This window comes from Lepisosteus oculatus, chromosome 16 (assembly GCF_040954835.1).
Source record: "Lepisosteus oculatus isolate fLepOcu1 chromosome 16, fLepOcu1.hap2, whole genome shotgun sequence".
NCBI lineage: Eukaryota > Metazoa > Chordata > Actinopteri > Semionotiformes > Lepisosteidae > Lepisosteus > Lepisosteus oculatus.
The window spans coordinates 17,156,949-17,178,031 of NC_090711.1; the positions used below are offsets into that span (position 1 = coordinate 17,156,949).

At 37.7% G+C, this 21,083-nt stretch overlaps 1 protein-coding gene across 1 annotated transcript in view; it reads right to left on the reverse strand.

Annotated features, from left to right (window-relative positions):
- LOC102697403 (polyunsaturated fatty acid lipoxygenase ALOX8-like) overlaps nucleotides 1-21,083 on the reverse strand; it is a 44,784-nt gene that overhangs the window by 21,814 nt on the left and 1,887 nt on the right. The window contains exons 2-6 of the mRNA XM_069179474.1: nucleotides 20,427-20,622; nucleotides 18,994-19,075; nucleotides 17,723-17,845; nucleotides 14,269-14,375; nucleotides 11,482-11,654 (exon numbers count right to left, since the gene is read on the reverse strand). Coding sequence (XP_069035575.1) covers nucleotides 11,482-11,654; nucleotides 14,269-14,375; nucleotides 17,723-17,845; nucleotides 18,994-19,075; nucleotides 20,427-20,622 — 681 coding nt within the window. The remainder of the gene's footprint in view (nucleotides 1-11,481; nucleotides 11,655-14,268; nucleotides 14,376-17,722; nucleotides 17,846-18,993; nucleotides 19,076-20,426; nucleotides 20,623-21,083) is intronic.

Consider the following 21,083-nt stretch of genomic DNA (forward strand, 5'->3'; position numbering starts at 1 on the left):
CCATCCCTTTGTTTCAGTCCTGTTTCTCTTCTTTCTGCCCTGTTGTCCTCAATATAATAAATTAATCCTTGAGCACTGATGTTGTACCAACGGTCCTGAAAAATGCTGCCATTACCCCCACGCCAAAAAAGCATACCATGGCTCTGGAAAATCGAAACAATTTTCGCCCCATCTACAACTTACCCTTTCTTGCAAAAATTCTAGAATGTGGTGTCACATTTCAATTACATAACCACCTCACAAAAAACAACCTTTTCGAACCCCTCCATCTGGCTTCCATCAACTTCACAGCACAAAAACTGCCCTAGTCAAAGTCACCAACGATCTTCTGATAGCTTCTGATTCTGGTCCTCTTTCTATACTCATCCTTCTTGATCTCAGTACTGCTTTAGACACTGTTAAACATAACATCTTACTTTCTCTTCTTGAGACTGTGTTTGGAGTTTCTGATACTGGCCTTAAATGGTTCAAGTCTTACCTCACTGATTGCTGTCACTTTGTCTCTCTTGGCAGATTTAGTTCTGAAATTTGTCTTATTAAGTCTGGTGTTCCTCAGGGCTCGATATTGGGTTCTCTACTTTTCAGTATTTACATGTTTCCACTTGGTCAGCTTTTAAGATCACATGGCCTCAACTATAATTTCTATGCTGGTGATACTCAAATATACATCCATACCAAACCTGACACTGATGTGGCTGCCTCTATTCTATCTAATTGCATCTCTGACTTGAAACGTGGATGACTCAAAACTTCCTTCATCTTAACTGTGACAAGACTGAAGTCATGCTTATTGGCACCCCCATCAACTTAGTAAAGCCAATCCTGTAACCCTATCTGTAAATGGTTCTGTACTTGAGCTTCAATCTAAATTGAAAACTTTGGGGTGATATTTGATTCAGGCTTAACATTCAACCCACATCTGCAGCATATTCTTAAAACATTTTTCTTTCACCTCAGAAACATTGCTAGGACTACACCCTATACTATCACTAACTGTGGCTGAAAAGCTGATCAACAGATTTGTCTTCTCCCGAATTGACAAGTGTAATGCTCTACTTGCTGGGGTATCTAAATCCACAGTGAAAAAACTCCAGTATGTCCAAAATTCGGCAGCATTACTCCTATCCTAGAGTCCTTGCACTAGCTTCCTGTCAAGTTTCATGTCTAGTTTAAAATCCTCATGCTCACCTATAAGGCTCTGCATGGCTTGGCACCTAAGTACCTCTCTGATCTATTATGGCCCTATTCCCCATCTTGCAACCTTCGCTCTTCTAATTCTGCCCTCCTTACTGTCTCCCAGGTCCGTCTACATTGTATGGGTGACAGGGCCCTCTCCTGTTATGCCCCCAAGCACTGGAACTCTCTGCCCAAGGATATCAGAGAGTCACGTTCTCTGAACTCCTTCAAATCCAGACTCAAAACCTTCTTCTTCAGAAGAGCCTTGACTGAACTGCTTCCATTCTTTACCCCTCTGCTCCTACTGTATTTAGTACCACTACTGTGACCCCTTCATATTCTCATCGTGTTCATCTTGTGTATTTTTTATTGTTTATTTTTAATAGTTTTTGTTGCTGTTGTCATTCTGTAAAGCACTTTGAGAAGCCACCTTAAAGGCAATATGCAAAATAAAGTTTATTATTCTTAATATAACGCAAATAGTGGGAGAAAACATCTGTTAGGAAATATTCACCTTAATATTCAACATTTACTGTAGCTGTTGTAGAGGCTGTTTAACAGGATTTCACCTACCAAGTTTCACTTGGAGCAATAAGCAATAAGTATTGTAACTACACGTTCCTTTTTTTATGCACCACGTGACAAGTGATTTATGGTTTTGTGTTGTGGTAATTTTGGTTGACCTGAGATTGTGAATTCTTCCACAGCTCTGTTGTAAGGCAGCTCCTGAGGCTTTGACTCTTTCCCAGAGTATGTACGGTATACTCCGGGACTGGACACGGTAGCCATCTAGATCTTTCTTTGCCCCTTCCAAGGTTTATAAGAGAACTAAAGAAAAGTACAGATGCAACCATCTAGAATGTGCATCACATCTTACACTAACTGTAAGCAAACTGCAGTATATCTGAGTTTTGGCCAGTGTTCTGCAATCAGTTCTGGAAACTGTTTAAAAAAAAATGTGTAGGTGGCGTGTATATTCAATTAGACGTTATTGAAATAGCAGTTTTATTTAATCAGTGTTTTTCTTAGTTTAATAATAATATGCCTTGAACACATACTGTAACATTTCATATAAACAATTATGTAAACAAAAATAATATATATATAAACTAGTTACTGTTGAAAGAAATGTGTAAAGTTTTTTTCTGAAAAGGAATTAGATGTCATGAATGGAGACTGGATAGGACCTTGTTTTTTTAATGTGCATGGTTTCATGGACATTCTCAGTAAACAACGAATTTAATGGAGTGACTATAAACTAAAACAACTGAAATTGTTAATGATTTGCAGTTAGACTGTTAAGGGATGCACCACTGAAACGTTTTAATTCCATTTTAATGATTGCTTGCAAAGAGCTGTGTAAAAGAATGCATCTAGATGAAGGCAGTGTAGATGACAGTGTTAATACTGTCGCTGTCATTTTCCATCACCCCACTAAAAACATTGGTAGAGGTCTCTTTGTAATGTAAATCAATCCAGAAACCAGTCATTCTAATGCCCCGTAGTCTTTTGTCTTTAGAAATATTCCGTGATGTCAAGAGATTCTAATATTTGTAGTATCTACTTCTTCTTCTTCTTCTTTTTCACAGCCTTAGTCCCAGACTGTCCTGGGGTCAGCTGCTTTGGTTGCTCTTCTCCATTTGTCTCTGTCGAGCACATCTTCCTCACTCACTTCACATACCTCCATATCTTTTCTCACACAATCTATCCATCTCTTTCTAGGCCTGCCTCTTCCTCTGTTACCTTCCACCTCAAATTCCATTACCCTCTTTGTTACTTCCTCAACGTCCCTCCTCATGATATGTCCATACCACCGTAACCTCGCCTCTCACATCTTCTCAACCACATCCACCAACCTGCATCGTCTACGGATTTCTTCCTTTCTGATCTTATCCTTCATTGAAATCTGCAGAATCCATCTCAACATCCTCATTTCAGTTCTTCTCATCAAGGTCTCTTCCCTCTTTCCAACTGCCAAGCATTCAGCTCCATATAGTAGTACAGGTCTAATCACAGTCTTGTACATTTTGCACTTTAACTTTCTGGGAATTTTCCTGTCACAGATTATTCCAGTTATTTCTCTCCACTTGTTTTCATCCAGCTTTCACTCTTTGTTTTACTGCCTCCAGTGTTTCTCCTCCCTTTACCAGTTTTGATCCAAGGTATTTAAAGTCATCAACTTGTTTCAGTTTTCCTCCATTTGTCTCCTCAACATTGGTCATAGTATCTCTTCTTCTCTCCATTACCATTATTTCAGATTTTTCTGCATTCATTTTCAGTCCACCCTTTTCCAGACTCCTCTGCCATTTGAACACTTTCTCCTGTAGTTCTACTTCTGAGTCTGCCATCAGTGCCACATCATCAGCAAAGATGAGTTCCCAAGGCACTTCTGTTCTTACCTCCTCTGTCAGTGTGTCAATAATGTTTATGAAAAGGAAAGGACTTAGTGCTGATCCTTGGTGTACTCCAACTATGATTTCAAACTCTTTTGTCTCTCCCTGTTGTGTTATCATCTTCGTAGTTGCATCTCTATAGGTTGCTTGAACTAACTTCACCATGCTTTCTGGTACTCCTTTCTTCCTCAAGCACCAATACACCACCTCTCTGGGCACACAGTCATATGCCTTCTCCAAGTCCAGAAAGGCCACATACAGCTTTTTAACTTTCTCTAGTGTCTTCTCCTGTAACTGTCTCATCACAAAAATGGCATCTGTTGTGCTTTTCCCCGCTGAGAATCCAAATTGTGAGTTGTGGATCCTGATTATCTTCCTGAGTCTCTTGTCCAGAATTTTTTCCAGGATTTTCAATCCATGTTCCAGAAGTTTTATTCCTCTATAGTTTTTACACTCCATTGGGTCTCATTTCTCCTTGTAGATGGTAACCATATCTACTATCAGGTGGGAATTAATCAAGATTCAAAATTGATAATCAAAATCTCCCAATGTACAAAATGGAGCCAACAAATGCTTTACAAAGAAATATTTTTTCTGGTTGAGTTTGCATGGAACATAATGAAATGTATCCTAAATCAGCACATTCCACTTTTTCATTGTCAAAACGCTACTGAAAAATTGACCCTGTTTAGTAATACTGTATACTCACCATCATCACTGCTACAACACATGTATGATGTACAATATTACACTGTAACCAGTATTGACGGTTAAAAAAGACAGAAATTTTAAAACAAATTTGAAACTAGTTATTATCTCTTTCTACTTCTTCTATTTCACATACGCATGTGAGATAATGGTGTGCCCACTGGGTGTTGTGCATAGACTACTGAGGCTGTAAAGACTTGAAGTGAGCTCTGGGGGCCTTTTTCACGTTGCAAGAAATGGCCAGATAAGTTTAGTAAACATATTGATAAAAGTCTGTATTTTCAGTTCCACAGAGCAAGAGCAAATTGTATCCAGTTAAGTACCTATAGCAACATATCTACTATTCTTAACCTGCTCCATGCAGGTTGGTTTAAAGTGTGCCTGACCTTGTGGTTAGGAGCTCAACTCACAAACTAATCAGACCCCCGCCAAAAATGATGTCACCTTTCTTCAGGGACATAGCTGACGTTGAAGCAGCTGTCAGGAGATCTTTGTGGGAAGAAAGTAAACTTAGAGATCACCAAAACATTTTACAGTTCTCTGATAATTATTATTTGAACATAACTGTTATGACCATGCACCACACCATCAATTGCACTCATTACCTCATTTTCCAATCATGTCCCTTTCCTTCACTATTTAAACTCCTAGTTCCCACACTTCCTCGCTCGGTATTAAAGTCACTGGCTAGTGAGTTTGCTGCTTGCTTGGTTAAATGCTCACTGCACACTTTACCTGGAACGATTATCCCAGATTTAGACCTCTCCCTTCGACCTTTGGACTCTGCCCTTTTGGATTGCGCCTCTTGGATTCTAACATGTACCACATAGGGTTAATCTTTTTATTGACATACTGTTGTAACAATAACCCCCTCAGAATAACATATCTTCAGAACCTGCATGTTTTGTTTTTTAAAAAAGACTATAAATCAGATATCATGTGTAAGAGGACCCGGGGAAGGGTCATCTCTAACCGGTATTTCAGGAACGAAACACTGAAAATACTAGATATGGACCTTAGCAAAATTGCAGCCAAAAAGAATCAGCTGACCAGTAAATGGAAAGGGTCTACCCTGAGAAACAATGAGACACAGCTGAGCCGCATCGGGAACCGAAATATAAGTGCCCCGGAGGCAGTGAACAGGGCGGAAGCTGGTAAGGTGAATGCGGTTTGGAGGAAAAGAGAGGAAAGAGGTGCATGTTAAAGATCGGGCTAAGGAATAACGGACTACTGAAAGGAGAAAAGGTTTATGGTTTTGGATTACGGACACTGGTTAAGGATACATCGCGGATTGGCTTTATTACGGACTTTTGGAACTCGGATCGGATCAGGACTAAGGGAACGGATTACGGACTGTATTTGGAAGACAGTTGGAGGAAGAAACGCCACGAAACTCAGGAAAGAAAAGTGTGGTGTGAGTACTACCTTCATTTACATAAACTTTCCCCCGGAGACACCACACATGTTAAAATGGCATTCTGGTAAATTGTATTCAATTATTCAAACCAATTATAATTCCTATTCAAGTGGTGATTCCATTTATTAACGATTTATTTATTACTACATCCATTATTATAATTAAATAAACTGTGCTATCTAATAAATACAATTTTAATTAAGTATAAATCTTATTTATTTATTTTTTATTAAAGAAAGAGTTTTTATTATCCCCAAGAGGCAATTAGTTAAAGTTCATCTTGTTCAATGGCCAGGATTTGACTTAAGGTCTTCCTTGTGGCAGGTAAGAATTCTACTGCTGAAACACCAATGCAAACCAACAGATCTCTCTGTTTGGACAAGCTACAGTAAAATAAAAATTACAATTGTCGCTTAGTGATGGGTGTAATGGATTGAACGTTTCACAGTTCTTTACATTGTATAGAAACATTATACATATTTTGTTAAGAAGTGAATCTAGAGACAATGGGGAACACCACTGATTGAATGCCAGTGTCAACATTTCCAGCTTCAAAGCAAGGGGAGGTTTGCTGAATTGTAGTGGTCCCAGATTCAGTGATCAAAGCAATCTTATAGTTTACCTTGGTTAACCTTAATTAATAAAGTTCTGGGGATTGTCAGTCAACAGTCCAGGAACATAGCATAAAACACATAGCTTTAAAAGAACAGACAGAAACCAAAAGAGAAAAGGGCAGAAACAAAAGAAAGAGGATGGGAGAGAAGGTGAGAGCTCATTGTCCAGATCATTCAGAAAGAACAAATTGGAGCTAGGTATCTGTACTTTATTAAGAGTGCTTGCTATTCTGTTGTTGTTAGGAACTTTGATTTCCTGTGTAAATAATCCCTCTCCTGGTATGTGGGTGCATTTATAGAATAAAGAGATAGGTTCTCATTCATTTTGTGATATATTGGTTTAAAGAGAGAAATGTATCTGCAGGTTGTATTCTGTTTAGTTTAGAAGGCAGTTCTTTTTTTTGGTTATTTAAGAATTAAATACTTTGTATCGGTATGAGGTTTTTCTGGATGTTTAGGATGTTAGGCCACTGGCTCACTTTATTTGTAAGTTTGTAAATAGTGTAACTTGTGTGTTGTATGTTTTTGTTACATAAACAATATATTAACTTTTAATAATGTGCTGATTTGTCTAACAGCCACAGCTGTGGTACTTTAATGATTCACTGCTCCACCTGGCAGTTTTACTGAGTAGTATAGTCCTGCATCAGATTATTTAAAAAAAAAAAATATTTTAAAAAATAATCTGAGAGCTGCGTTGCTGTTCACCATGTTCACCATCACCATGTGATGCTTATTGCAATATACCACCTGACACCTCATGCATTCTAGATGGCAGCATCTGTACCTGTCTCAAACTTTGCTCTGGTATACAAATGCTTCTCTGAAATGTCTCAGTGTCTCAGAAGAATTCTTAGCACCTAATATTACAGATCTGTTTCTCCTTAAATAATTAGGTTGTTGGCTTTAATGGAGAATGGGGAGAACTCACACTGATTACTCCATTCTTCTTCCCTATTGGACAGCTTCCCGAACTGTTACCCAATAGAGTTTGGAGGAGATCTAAACGATATTCCTCCCCCTTTTCTGAATCACCTAGCTATTCAAGTGCATCTTCTTGTATATCTCCTTACCCAGTCTATTTATCCCGGTTATTGAGACATGATCACACATTATATATTGTCTGAATACATTTCGCTTATACTTCGCTCAGTCAAACTCACTTTTGTGTGTGATGTGTGTAGCGGCAATGCTTGTTAATAAGACAGAATTAAGTGTTGCTGTGCTTTCCCAAATGAGGCCCCATCTCTCTCTTCATCTCTGTGGCTGCACTATTCATGCAGGCTGATTTAAAGATGTTTTCTTTTGATAAGGACAGCTCCCAAATGGGGATGCACAGCTAAGCCTGGCTATAATGATCAACGGTTATCCACTGGCGCCTATATGTCTAGGACTTCTGGACTGCATTCCCAAGTGTCAGTAGTAAGTGACTCATATCTCACCTTGATCAACCAATCAGGGACTGGTAGGGCCGAGTAACCCACGTGGGTCTCTGATGCCCACGAAACTTTCAGCCAATGAATGAGCTGAAGTTCCTCCAGGTAAAAACAGGCAACACAGAGAAGAATTCGTAGGAGAATCTCTCAGGAGAATTCCAGGGGTGCGAGACTATTCTAAAGAATTCCAGGGCAGGACGGCCCAGGAGCAGAAAGGCTCCCAAGGGCAGGACATTCTCATAGCGCGCCTCCTGACCATCCTGAGACTCAGCCCGGACAACCACGGAATGGCCAGTGTGTCCAAGTGCCAGAACTTTCCTCTGTTCTAAGAGTCGAGAGTGGAGGTTGCCAGAGAGTAACCAGAGGATCCACCCGAGGTTAGCATCAGCGGCAAGCCTCGTGAACAGGTCAGAACTGTGGACAGCTGAATCAGTATTCAGAACTAGCGCATCATCAGGAACGAACCGGTCTTCTTCCTGGCCTGCTGGGACCCACAGTCATCTTTTCTCCTGTGCACAACTTCGCTAGTTAAAGCCAACACTAACTAGCCTGTCTTCACAGAGCAGCGCAGCAGGAATCTCTCCAGCCGCACCGAGCACTGCTTGGCACCAAGCCAGAGAGCGCGGATTGGACAGCAACAAGCCTGCAACTGTTTCTTTGTGCCTGCAGGAGATCTGAATCCCCAGAGATTGGATGAGTATTCAACTTCACTGCATTACTGCTCGAGAATTCAATTGTTATCCCAACCAGTTGATATCAATTTAATTCCTAAGAGTTATGTACTTGTTTTGAGTATCTAATGTAGAAGTTATAACCAAGTTCCTTTACGAAACGGTCTAAATGTTTTACGGAATGTATGTCCTCTTTATGTTAAAGTATTACATTCTTTGACCTTCTCATACAACAATACAGTGCACTGCTAAAGTGAACTATTGAATCCTTGCCTGACTTATACATTTATTTAACACCAAGCAAATAACAATAATGTTGTTTTAATATTCATCATTAACACTATACAATGTATACAACCTGTGATGGAAGAGATGGAGAGGATTAATTCAACTTGAAGTCTCCAAGTTCATCAATTGGAAGTAGGGACAATTTATTTCTGTGTTTAGAGACCTGCTACTCTCAATATGTTACACTCCAGGAAGAAACAACTGGCTTCTGAACGCGTCTCTTTCTTAGCAATGAAGAGCAATGACGAAAAACAATCCACTTAGATATATTGCATCTCAGAATTATCTGCCTGAAGAAGGGAATGCTGAAAGCAGAGGTTTGTTCCCCAAATCCGCTCCTAGAGAATACTGCTCCCAGAGTATAACCATAATCAGGTGTGTTATTACATTCAACAGTATATTTGCTGGTAAAAACACCAGTTATAATCCATGAAGGAAAATCCCTCCAGGACGGAACATGCTGAGAATTACAAGTTGCACAAGCGGATGTTTATTGTTTTAAATAATTGAATTCATGAACTACACAGTAAGGACACAAGTCATTTTTGTAGATGTAAGACTTGCAGCTGATTTGAATTATAGAGAATCCGGAGAACCACTTGGAATTACAAAATTCTGGGTTCATTTTTAAATTCCATTGCTTTTTAATTATTCTATAAGTACTAATGTAAAGGACTAAAACACTGTCATTCTATAAATTTGAAGAAATTAATCTCCTAACAAATTAAAGTCAGTACTGTCACTGCTTTACGTAACTGAGAACCGTTGCTTTTGTTTTAGATAAGGTTTGTGACTCTTGGAAGAGTAAACAATTTTAACTTCAAAGCAGAAAGGACATTTGTTGAGGTCTGGGGGGTCTCTTGAGCAGAAACAATTGTAAAGTTTACCTTAATATATCTACAGTAGGTAAGTTGTGGATTAATAATTGTCAAGTAGCAGTACAGACACACACAATATATGATTACATTACGAGCAGGAGGTAGGAAAGTAAGAAACAAGAAGCAGAGAAGAGAGAGGAGTCTGGGGGAGTTGAGACTTGAAGATTGCGACGGACGAGAGCGCCTACTTCATGATCATCCAAACCAACCCTGACCGGAGCTAAGTATTTGAACCCTGCTAGAGAGCGTGTGCTTTCCTGTGTTTTTAGGGAACTTGGGTTTCCTGGGTAAAAGATACCTCAGTTAGAAATGTCTTTCCAGCTTAGGGGTGCCATATAAATGGCTGACCCTGTGCTCTGACCCCAAGTTTCTCTCCCTGTCTGTCTGTCTCATGGAGAGCAAGCTGGGGTATGAGAAACGACAAATTCCTAATGCAAGAAATTGTATATGGCCAATAAAGTGATCTTATCTTTTCACTTATCTTAGGGTGCATTTCTATGGATAGGGATGTAGGCTCCCATTTATTTTGTGGCATCCGGGGTGCAGAGAGAGAGATGTAACTGCAGGTTGCTTTGTATTTAGTTAGAAGGCAGCTTTTATCCTATCTCTCTTATCTCTTTCTATCCCCGGGACTATTAATGACAACTTTTCCATCCTACAGGATGATCCCTCAATTGGGGCCCTCTTTTCGGACCACCCCATCATCTCATATCGCCAACCACCTCATCTGCTGTGAACCTTCTTGTTCACAGCTCCCTTGATCGCCTTCAGCAATCACATCAGGCACTGTCCCTTGCAACAGAGCTCGCTGTATCACCTGTAAGTACATATCTAACACCACCTCCTTCAAGGCACCTCAGGACAATTCTGGACCACCCAGATGGCATCTTGTACCTCCAGCAACCATATTTACTGTATCTCTTGCAGTAAATGCCCAGCCATTGACATTGGGGAAACAGGAAGGAGATTCGGAGACCGCTCCAGAGAACATGTTAGGGCTGTGATTAAAGATTTCTCCAAGCTCATTGTTTTACATTTCACCTCTGATGGCCATGGTCACACTAATCTCTCTGTCTGTGTTCTCAAAGATGGTTTTCCTAACTCCCACATCAGAAAGACTACAGAAACTAAATTAATTCTGCAGCTAGGATCACACCTTCCCACTTCTCTTAACGACAGACTACTTTTCATCTAAATTCTCTCTATTCATTGTAGGTTTCATTTCACACCTCTCTTCACCTATCCTGACTTCACACCTCCTGATTGGCCTCTCTGTCTGTCCCCTGCTCCCGCCTCTCGCTCCTCCTCTCTCCCAGCTTTTGTTCTCCTGCTACATTGCCTTTGCTTACTGCCCTGTCTTTCTCACATATGAAGAAGGCTCCACGGCTGAAACGTTGTGTTTTTTTTTCTTCTCTTTTCAGCATGGAATAAACCTATTACTTATCTCTTATGTGGCCTCAGTAAGGATATAGAGTTTAATCCTTAGTAGCAGTCTGGGGGTGACCTTTTTTTTCTGGGTGACTAGAATCTTAGGTCTCTGAAACGCCTTGTTTGTAAATACTGTACATAGAGTAACTTGTGTGTTGAATGTTTTATGTGAGTAGTGTAGTTTGTGTCTTTTCATAGTAATAAATATTTGTTTAATCAAGGGTGCCTGGATTATTACTCCTCTCAACAAAGCTGTGACAGAGAACAAATAATTCACGTGCCTCTAATTATACCAGCTGCTTGGTTATATTCTAGAGAAATCACTTAAGTTGGGGGTTATGAATAATTATTTCACTTATGAATTAAACCACTCAGTCAAATCTTGATTTTCACCATTTTTGTAACCCCCTATTTGTAACAATACACTAATTCATACTGTATAATGTTTTAAGCAATTTACAGTCATACTCACCTCCAATTCTTCCTGAAGGGAGCTAGATTTTTCCAGGAATTCATGGACCATGTCATTGGTAACTGGGAAGTTTGGTGGGATCTGTTTGCACTGTTTGATCAGTATGGGGTTGGTGCCATTTAGATACTGGTATCCAAAAAAACTGTCTTCCTTCCAATATTTTTGCACTTTCTCTGTATTAACAACAAGAACATGCTTTTACATGTAAAATATCATGGGTTGGTGTTTTTACTGCCATCCTCAAGCTCACGCTCACTGCTAAGACCTTCAATATATTTATAAACTTTGAGAAACATAGAAGCACTCTTTGATTGCCTATTTGTTCCTGCTTGCCTTCTGCTATTATTGATGAAACTGTAAAACAGATTCTGGGTAGTCTAGTGCACTTAAAGTTTCAGTGTTAAACATAGCTGTCAACAACTACTGAAATGTAATATTTCATATACCCATATCATCGTAACATTAGTCACTTTGACATTTGACATTAAAACTTAATTTAATTGGTGGATTTAAATTATCCTCCAATATTGTTTTAGCAGTTAATAAGGCTTTTTTTTAAGAAGAGGGCTGAAACCTGTAGAAGTGGAGGTAGACACAGATGGAAGCAGTCAGGTGAAAAGTAAGGGAAACCATAGTACATACCAGGAAACAAGTCAGTTCTTTTCATTGTATTTTTGTAAAAAAGTTTCTGTATTGAGGGAAAAGTTAAACTACCCTGCGGGAACTTTCAGCTTGTGATTCGTGATATATTTTATACACTTTTGGGACTATTTTAATTTTAAATACAAAGGAGGACTGTGCTTCCATTGGCTTCGTTGGAAAGTTGTTTATAAAATATCTGCAATAAAGATTTTTTTTTTAAATTCTTTGTGGCAAACGGGTGGAAGGTGGAATGCATTTGCTCTTTCTGAATTTCTGATGGACTAATCATTTTTTTGAGTGCAAGAGTGAGTGGTAATGGTGTAGATTAATTCAATTTGTTTGCTCCTTGTAACTTTAATAAATGCTTACTACTTTACTAATTTCCAGTAATATGAGACTGCTGTTCTTAGAGCTGATTTACCCTGTAACCTTTGTGCTGTAAATCTATTTGGGCAGTGGTCACCAGGGCAGATCGTTGCAAGATTATGCTCTCCAAATTAAATAAATTGTACACTTAGATCCAAGTAAATTCTTAATGAAGTGTTTTCTCCAGATGTTGGACAAAAAAAAATTTAATGATTTTTGGGAAAGTGTAGATATGATGCCACAAGTGGTAATACATTTAAAATATTTATATAGAAAAAGGGTGTGAGCATCACAAAAGCAGATGCAGAGAAACCAAATGTCTCCAGATATGTTTTTTTGAATTAAAGATAAAGAAAACATTTGACAACTGCATTTTGGTAAATTTTGTGAGCTTATCACCATTATTTTACAGTGTGTAATCTGAACTAACTACAGGTTTTTATTTATATTTTATCTTGTTCAAATTAAATACAATTTAAACAGAATATTCAGATCATTTGGTTACAAAATATTATAAACAATTGTATACTCAAAACAATTTAGAAATATTTGTCATAAATTAATCTGTCCCTGAATTAATCTCTGAATTGCAGCTGGATAGTGAAAATGTTCTCTATCTTAACATGGTAAGCCTTTCAGGTTTTTGAACATTTCAGATTTTTGTTGGACACTTGTGCATGTAAAGCAGAATAAAATGTTCACTATAGAAATGTATATACTAAAATTCAGTTACTCATCTTCTTTATTGTGAGTTATTCTAAATTCAGTTCTCTCATTCTGTGTGTCTGACATTTCTTTCAGGATTTGAATTAATCTGGATCCCTTCATTTTTACTGGTAGGATTGTTCTTTCAGTGTGGTGGCCAGAACTGAATGGAATATTACAAGTGAGTTCTAGTTAATGCATTATATAATTTTCACATGAAATTGTGTGATTTATCTTTCCGGTGTTTCCACTACATGAGGTCCTCTCTTGTTTGCACACATTATGTTCCTAAATCTTTAAGGTTGGTCAGACAAGATATACTGTACCTCTTCTAAAGCCAAGCAGATTGTCCTCTAAAATGCAGTTTTCCTATATGCATCATTTAATTGCCATTCAGGACTTGTTGATTTGAATTTGGTCAAACCAAATCTATAAACAATTCCTGAGGTTTGTAAGACTGATTTATAAATCAGAAGGTCTTGTCTTAAGGTATAGTATATACCTTAAGGTACATAAGGGGCGGTGCAGTGGATATGTGGCTAAGGATCTGAACCTGTGGCTGGAAGGTAGCTGGTTTGTATCCTGCGGCCGGCAGAGGAATCCTACTCCGTTGGGCCCCTGAGCAAGGCCCTTAACCCCAACTGCTCCAGGGGTGCCGTATAAATGGCTGAAACCTGTGCTCTGACCACAAGCTTCTCTCCCTGTCTGTGTGTCTCATGGAGAGTAAGCTGGGGTATGTGAAAAGACAAATTGTATATGGCCAATAAAGTGATCTTATCTTAATAATACAACACTATGCTCCAAAAGGCCCCTAGCAATAGATACTGACACCGTGTATTGTTATATTATGTACAGTATATTGTGACATTGTAATTAGTACATTTTGAGATGTGATTGGATTATTAGTTATTCACTACAGTTAATATCAAAAGTGGAATAATCCAAATTAATTTTGGATTATTCCTTAGCTAAATGCCTTAATTCAAAGTGACTTTAAAGTTATTATGACTTTCAATTCTAATACTCAAAAACTTTGAGTTAACTTTTAAAGTGATAACATACAACAGACAATACCTGATATATTTGTTGTTTTGTAGTGGTTGAAGAATTTCTCGTAGATCTGCATACTCTCCCAGGAATCCCTATTGCATGTAATACCTCCCAGGCCAAGGTCTGCTAGACTGGGAATAGAGCCACAAAAATAGAATAAATAAAATCAAATAAAATAGAGAAATAAAATAGAGAAAAAAATAATTGAACTTAAATCATTGAACTGATTCATACTGACCACATGTATTTATATATAGTTGCACCTCAGTTGGATATCTCTAAGAAAGCCACTATATCAGTCATTTTTCAGTCACCCCATGACTGAAGTTATAAAGACGGTAGACAGAATTACTCTTTTCATGGCACCAGACATAGACATCTTCTGTCACTGAGACTGTGTAATAATGAAACCTTTCTGAATATTTCCTCTGTTATGACCAAAAGGTTGCATTGTTACTGACCCAATGTTTAAAGCTTCTTTTGTTCAGAGTTTCTTGAGTTTTTTTTTTGTTTTTGTGGGATCAACTGGGACCCTAATTACTTGAGGTGAGGCCTGTAAAGAGGGACTCATTTAAGCTATCATCTGTCCCTTATAAAGGTGGATGCTACGTTAAATAGCAAAGTGCTTGCATCGAGACTTGGGACTAAACATGACCAAATGAATCCTTCATAATCAGACAGAATTCCTCATATCACATGAGATCACAATATAGAAAAATATGTTCCTATTATGAATTAGCTTTGATCATAAAAAAAGCTTTGATTATCTTCAAAGGAAATACTTATCTAGATGTATGTCTAGAGGTATGGAAAGTATTGTAGGCAAAATAGCATTTTTCCTAAGTTACAATACTTTTTGCAAGTCATGTGTGCAAGAACACATCTCTACAAATCAAACTAAAACTGGGCTAACTTCAGCAGAACGTTGTAAAGACACAACAGTGAAACCACACTAGTCATACTAGATAGAACCAGTTTAGTATTCATAGTATTCACACTAAATGTAAATGAAGAGGGTTAGGTAGTAGAAAAATGTCAATCATTAGAACTCATCCGAACTCATACATCAGAAAGACCACCGAAACTAAAATTATTCTGCAGCTAGGATCACACATTCTCCCTTCCCTTAACGACAGATTACTGTTCTTCTAAATTTTCTCCATTCATTGGAAGTTTCATTTCACACCTCTCTGCACCCATTCTGACTTCACACCTCTTGATTGGCCTCTCTTTCTGTCCCCTGCTCCCGCCTCTCACTCCTCCTCCCTCCCAACCTTTGTTCTCCCGCTACTTTACCTTTGCCTACTGCCCTGTCTCTCTCACACCTGAAGAACCTTTCAGACAGATTCCAAGTGCATTTTTGCAATTTACGTTGCATTGTCCAATGTGCTGCTGTAATAGAGTTTAGAATACAGTAAATCTAAACTGTATCAGCTTTATTTATGGGTTGCTATTTAGAAAAAGTCAAGAACCGCACTCAAAATGCAATTTAGAGCTTTCTGGCAAGAGGAGACACCCAAATTATAATGTAACATGCCACTGTTTATGCATGAACAAAGTTATACTGCAATTTTCCTTAGATACGCGATTAAAAAAATAGATTTTTTGAATCCCCGGCGGAACACATTCCATAAGAATCAGCGCTTTTATACAGTATATCGCCTTTAAACACATATTTAAACACGCGTTTACGATTTAAATCAAAACGCGATTCAAGTCAATATAAATGTTTATTTTGTAACGCATAGGTGATTATTCATTGTTATTAAAAAGACTTAAATTCGATCATGTTGTGATATTTAGAAATATAAATTTGTTTGGTGCGAGTGAGGTTTTATTTAATCTCTGACCAAGGGAAACATTTCATTTTTTCAAAGAAATGTTTGTTAAAAAATAAAGTCATAGTTCCATGGGATTCAATCACAGACCGTGTGACATGGGAGTCAGGAACCTAACCCACAGCGCCACCGGCATGGTCACATGCTGAGTGCTGAAAAAGCACTACAGAAACATTATTGACAGACAATGTACAGATTTGATAAAGCTATAAAATTATGTAATTAGGCACAGAACAAGTTTACAGCACAGTACAATAATAAATGCTGACCATGACTTTAGAAGCATAAATTACCTTAAACTCAATTTAAACACAAGCTGCCTTTAGCCCTCTAAGCTGGTTCATACAGAAATGTAGAGAACCAGGCTCAGAACACACAGCTTCATTAGCGAATACATATGCAGGACAACTGGAGAAGACGTTTTACAGTGGATGGATTTTTAGAAACATCCCATCAGTGACATCACTGAAGTCAACTCCTAGGTAACTGTCATGTGGATAGTTTCACAAGAATCAGACAAAGGTTTAAGCATCGCTTGTCTAGATAAAACTGCAAAAAAAAACAACAACCCATAATGTACTTCTTTGCTGCTCTGTTTGCCCAAATCATATATTCACAACGTGAAATTAGAAAATAATATTACGTAACCAAAATCCGCAATATGGAAAGAGAACCTGTGTAATTGTTGACAGATGAGGTACTCGTATCATTTTTACAAGACGAACTACAACGTTTAAAAAACGACTTGTATGTACTTGATATCTCTAATCAATCCACTGCACTGCATTAAAACAAAACGAAAACTAAAACGCCCTGGGCATACTGTTTCGCGCTTCTCATCAGTTGCTCAAAAGTAATTTGACCGTATGAAATGCATAATATAAACCTAGAAACATACGTGAGCAGTATTTACGTAGTATCGGTGTCAAGACATACCTCTCAAATACTGTAAATCAAGTTAAAAATATCTCAAGACTGATTCTGGTCATAATGAAACCATGTTTCGTGTATGTTTTCTTTAAAGTACCGAGACCAGCCATATACTGTATGTTTATGTTCCAAAATGAATATCGTTTATGGCCTTCACACGTGTTGCAGTATGCTCCTATTCTTTTTATGCTCAGCTACTAAGATTTCCCTTCAGTGGTAAAATTCCATATGAATATTCAATACTACAACGGGCACAGTAAAGACGTTTACTGTAAATCTTTCTACGACAAACCAACGGACCACGACTGCACCTGTCGGTCAACCAATCAAGTACCGCGGTACCACGCGGCATCTTGCATCACGATGCGCGACGCCGTAGCCAATTACCTCCGGTACATGTCTGTACCGCGCACTTTGAATGGCTGCATCTGTAACTGGTTCCTTTCTTCACCCCTCTGCTTTTCTTAATACCACCATCCATGTAATTGTGTTTTATCTTGTGTATTCTTTTTTATTTATTGTTGTTGTCATCCTGTAAAGCGCTTTGAGAAGCCACCTTTAAAGGCACTATATTAAATAAAGTTTATTATTATTATAATAAACTACCTGTGCAGCCTTTTAAGAATGTGACATACATTATCTGTACAGAATACATTCTATTAAGTTAATAAATAAATAGAATACATTCTAATAGGTTAATTAGGTCTTACGCTTTGAAAATTGAAAAGTCCAATTCAGTCTCTTTGGTGTATGAAAATTGCAGCTCTGAAGGCAAATCCTCTGGTCTCTCATAATGCACATGTTTTGGAGTGTTTTCTTCTGTAGCAGCCCATCTGTGTGAGAAACATTTAAAACAAGTGGTTAAGAGTGACTGGAACAACCAGTTACCCATTACCAACCAGCTATCCCACATATCTTTTTAATATTTCTTTTATTCAATCAATCAGAGATTGATGGGACCAGGGAAACATTAGATGTGCTCCCACAGTTTCTCTTGTTAAGGAGAATTTGATCAGAAATGGTTACCTGCTGGATAGAATTCTGAACAAATAAACACAGCTGGTAAAAAGTGACATGACAGTAGCGGTCTCTCTTTATGATGCGTGATGTAACATCCTGATGTTCACAAAGTAATTCACAAATTGGTCTTTGGACTTAAAGTTCTTAAAAAAGTTCCTTTTTGTAGTGTTCTTATTTTAGATATTGAGGGTTTTGGGGTCAAATACTCAAATTCAACAAGGGGAAGTAATGGGCAAGGGAAAGGTCCCCAGCTGGGAGTCTTTCAGGGTGACTTGTTAGAGTTTGGGAAAGTTCTGGCAATCTAGAGCCAAATTAATGACATTATCAGTAAAGACAAATGAGTTTCACTTAAAGGTAATTTATGACCATGCTTTGACATTACATCCACTTTACTTCTGAAGATGCTCAGAAGTACAAAAATGAACTAGTAGAGTTTTAGAACAATGTTTTATGGAAAGATATCCGGGTTCCAAAGACAAGTGAGATCTACAAGTTAACTTTTACCACAACCATGGAAACAAGTGAAGAAAGAAAGGAACTGTAAGTTCTAAATGAACACTCTATGATCTGTAAAGCATGGTGGAGGAAATGTCATTAATGGCCACCTCTTGAACTGACTCATTCATTTTTATTGATCATATAACTAATGATGGCAGCAGAAAAAATAATTCTGAAGATAAAAAAGTCCAAACATACAAAGAGTCTGGAGCACAATGGATTGAATGAATGTGAATGTGTGCTAGAACTTACGGCCACTTGAAATAACTGACGTGAACACAATGCTTTTTTAATTTCTAATTCTAATCAAATGTATAACATGGAATGACCATGATTCAGTATTTTCTATTTTTTTTCCAAAAAGCAATAGGAAACAAGTCCAAGTCTTGCTCATACTTGCTGGGAGTGTGCAACTGGGCAATTTATTCTAGTCCTGTTTGAATTATCTGTATTTTACACCTACTGAATCAAGGTCCTCCGGCTCTCCAGCTCACTCTTTCTGTGTTTCTGCAGGATGTCAAGTTGATCTTCCTGTGGCTTCTTTGCTGGAAGACAGGGTAGAGGGGATTTTCATGTGTAAGATAAGTGAAGATGTATTGTAGCATTGTCAAAACTTTACTAACCCTTTACAATGATTTTGACTGTAAGGTGCTGGATTGGACTTTTTGATGTCTATGACATTGTGTATTGTTTGTGTAGAGACAAATTAAGATAATTGTTCTGTAAAAACCAGATGTTATTAACATTTTATTGTAATATATTTTTTTTTAATCAATAAGTTGTTCTTCATATCTTGTTTGTTTGGACCAGATTATAGTTTATTTGGCACTAATGTATGGTTTATTTTCACAGGGAAAAACATTACTTTCAAATGAAGGAATTAGGTTCACTTCAAATGTGGTCTAGTTTTAATGCAGGTAGTAAATGTGTTTCATTTGACACAAATAATAAGCATATATTATCTTGTATAATATCTAGTGAGCAACATTTAAAAGCAAACATTATATTGTAACCTTCACAGCAAAGATGAAGTAAAGCCCAATTCTACTAGAAAGTTTCTGGTGTGCAACCAGACAGAAAAAATAACAGATACAGTATAGTCTTTTTAGTTCCATCCATTCCTGTCTGCTTTATCCAGTACAGGGTCACAGAAATCTTTTCAAATGAATTCTGAATATATTCTAATTAATCTTTTCCAAAGAATCCTAAAGAAAAAAAGGGGAAGGGATTCACACCTTCCATCACTGATGTGCACAGGTGCACAGCACAGCTGAATGAAGCAGATCCTTAAGAAGGTTAGATTTTACAAACCCAGAGAGGAATGTATAACACCAGATTGACACCCCTACACTTGAAAACAGTAACATGGGTTTTCAATGACCAATTAGTCAAGACCATGTTTTAATATCTCATCTGAAAGACAGCATCACCACTCTTGGACATTAGTTTGAGAAACTCTGGGCTAATGGGTACAGAGACACCTACTAGTGTCTCTACACCAAATACAGCAGTTGCTTAGTTTCCTGATATTCCAGTCACCAGCACCAGTACTGACCAGGTCAAGACTTGTTTAGCATTTGTGATCTGATAACATCAGACTACAGGGTAGCACCTCTGATGCCACATTATAAGTTATTAGGGGTCCCTATATTATTATCCAAAGTGAAATGTAAGGAACATTCCAATACCTACTTGTTTATGATTTATAAGTTAGTCACTGTTCGTTTATTAAAACAGAATCTTATGAACTGTTAGCAGATATTTAATTAAATAAACATATCTGTACATATAATTTACTGTTAATATGACATGCAAACGCTATGCATCATAGAAAACAATAGAACATTTTTATTCTTAAAACCCAGAAATGTCTTATTTATAAGAAGGAATGAATACCTTTGCCCTCTCTCAGCTCAAGGCTCTCTTTCCCCTTCAGCCATCTGTAACAAGGGAAGTTGTAGGTTTTCTCCTCAAACTCCACTGTCACCATCGAACAGAACCAGTCATCTCCGAGCAGATGAGGAGATTTTTCCAGCCTGATCAGCACAATGTCCCCCAGATGTTTTTTGCAACTAAAGTAGTAGACATTAGTCTGTAAAAAAACACACATGTATCAGGAAAATATGTTTTTATTGTACTTTTTTGTTTTAATGTGGAGTCTTTCTGGAAATAGCTGGAATAGTGGTGAATCCTTTGTGTGGTTTTAAACTTTTCAGATTATTTTCACATCTTTTACAATGGATTTCATTATTTCACATTTTAAAATACTAAAAGGGAAAGTTAGTATGATAATTTTTACACATCTTTCACATAACAAAAATCCTCAGAGTCATTTACACAGTCTTTGAATGTCCTCAGTATCAACAGTGAAACATTAACCATGAAAAACTGGTCCAAAATAAATGTACCAGCAATATGGAAACTACAGGGAAGTGCATTTAAAAATGTGACGGAGAATGGCACAAGATGGCCAACCATGTTGTTAAAGCTCATAACCTGCCTCCTTTTAAGAACTGGCTGGAAGGGATCCTCAGATTAAACCAAATGAGCTAA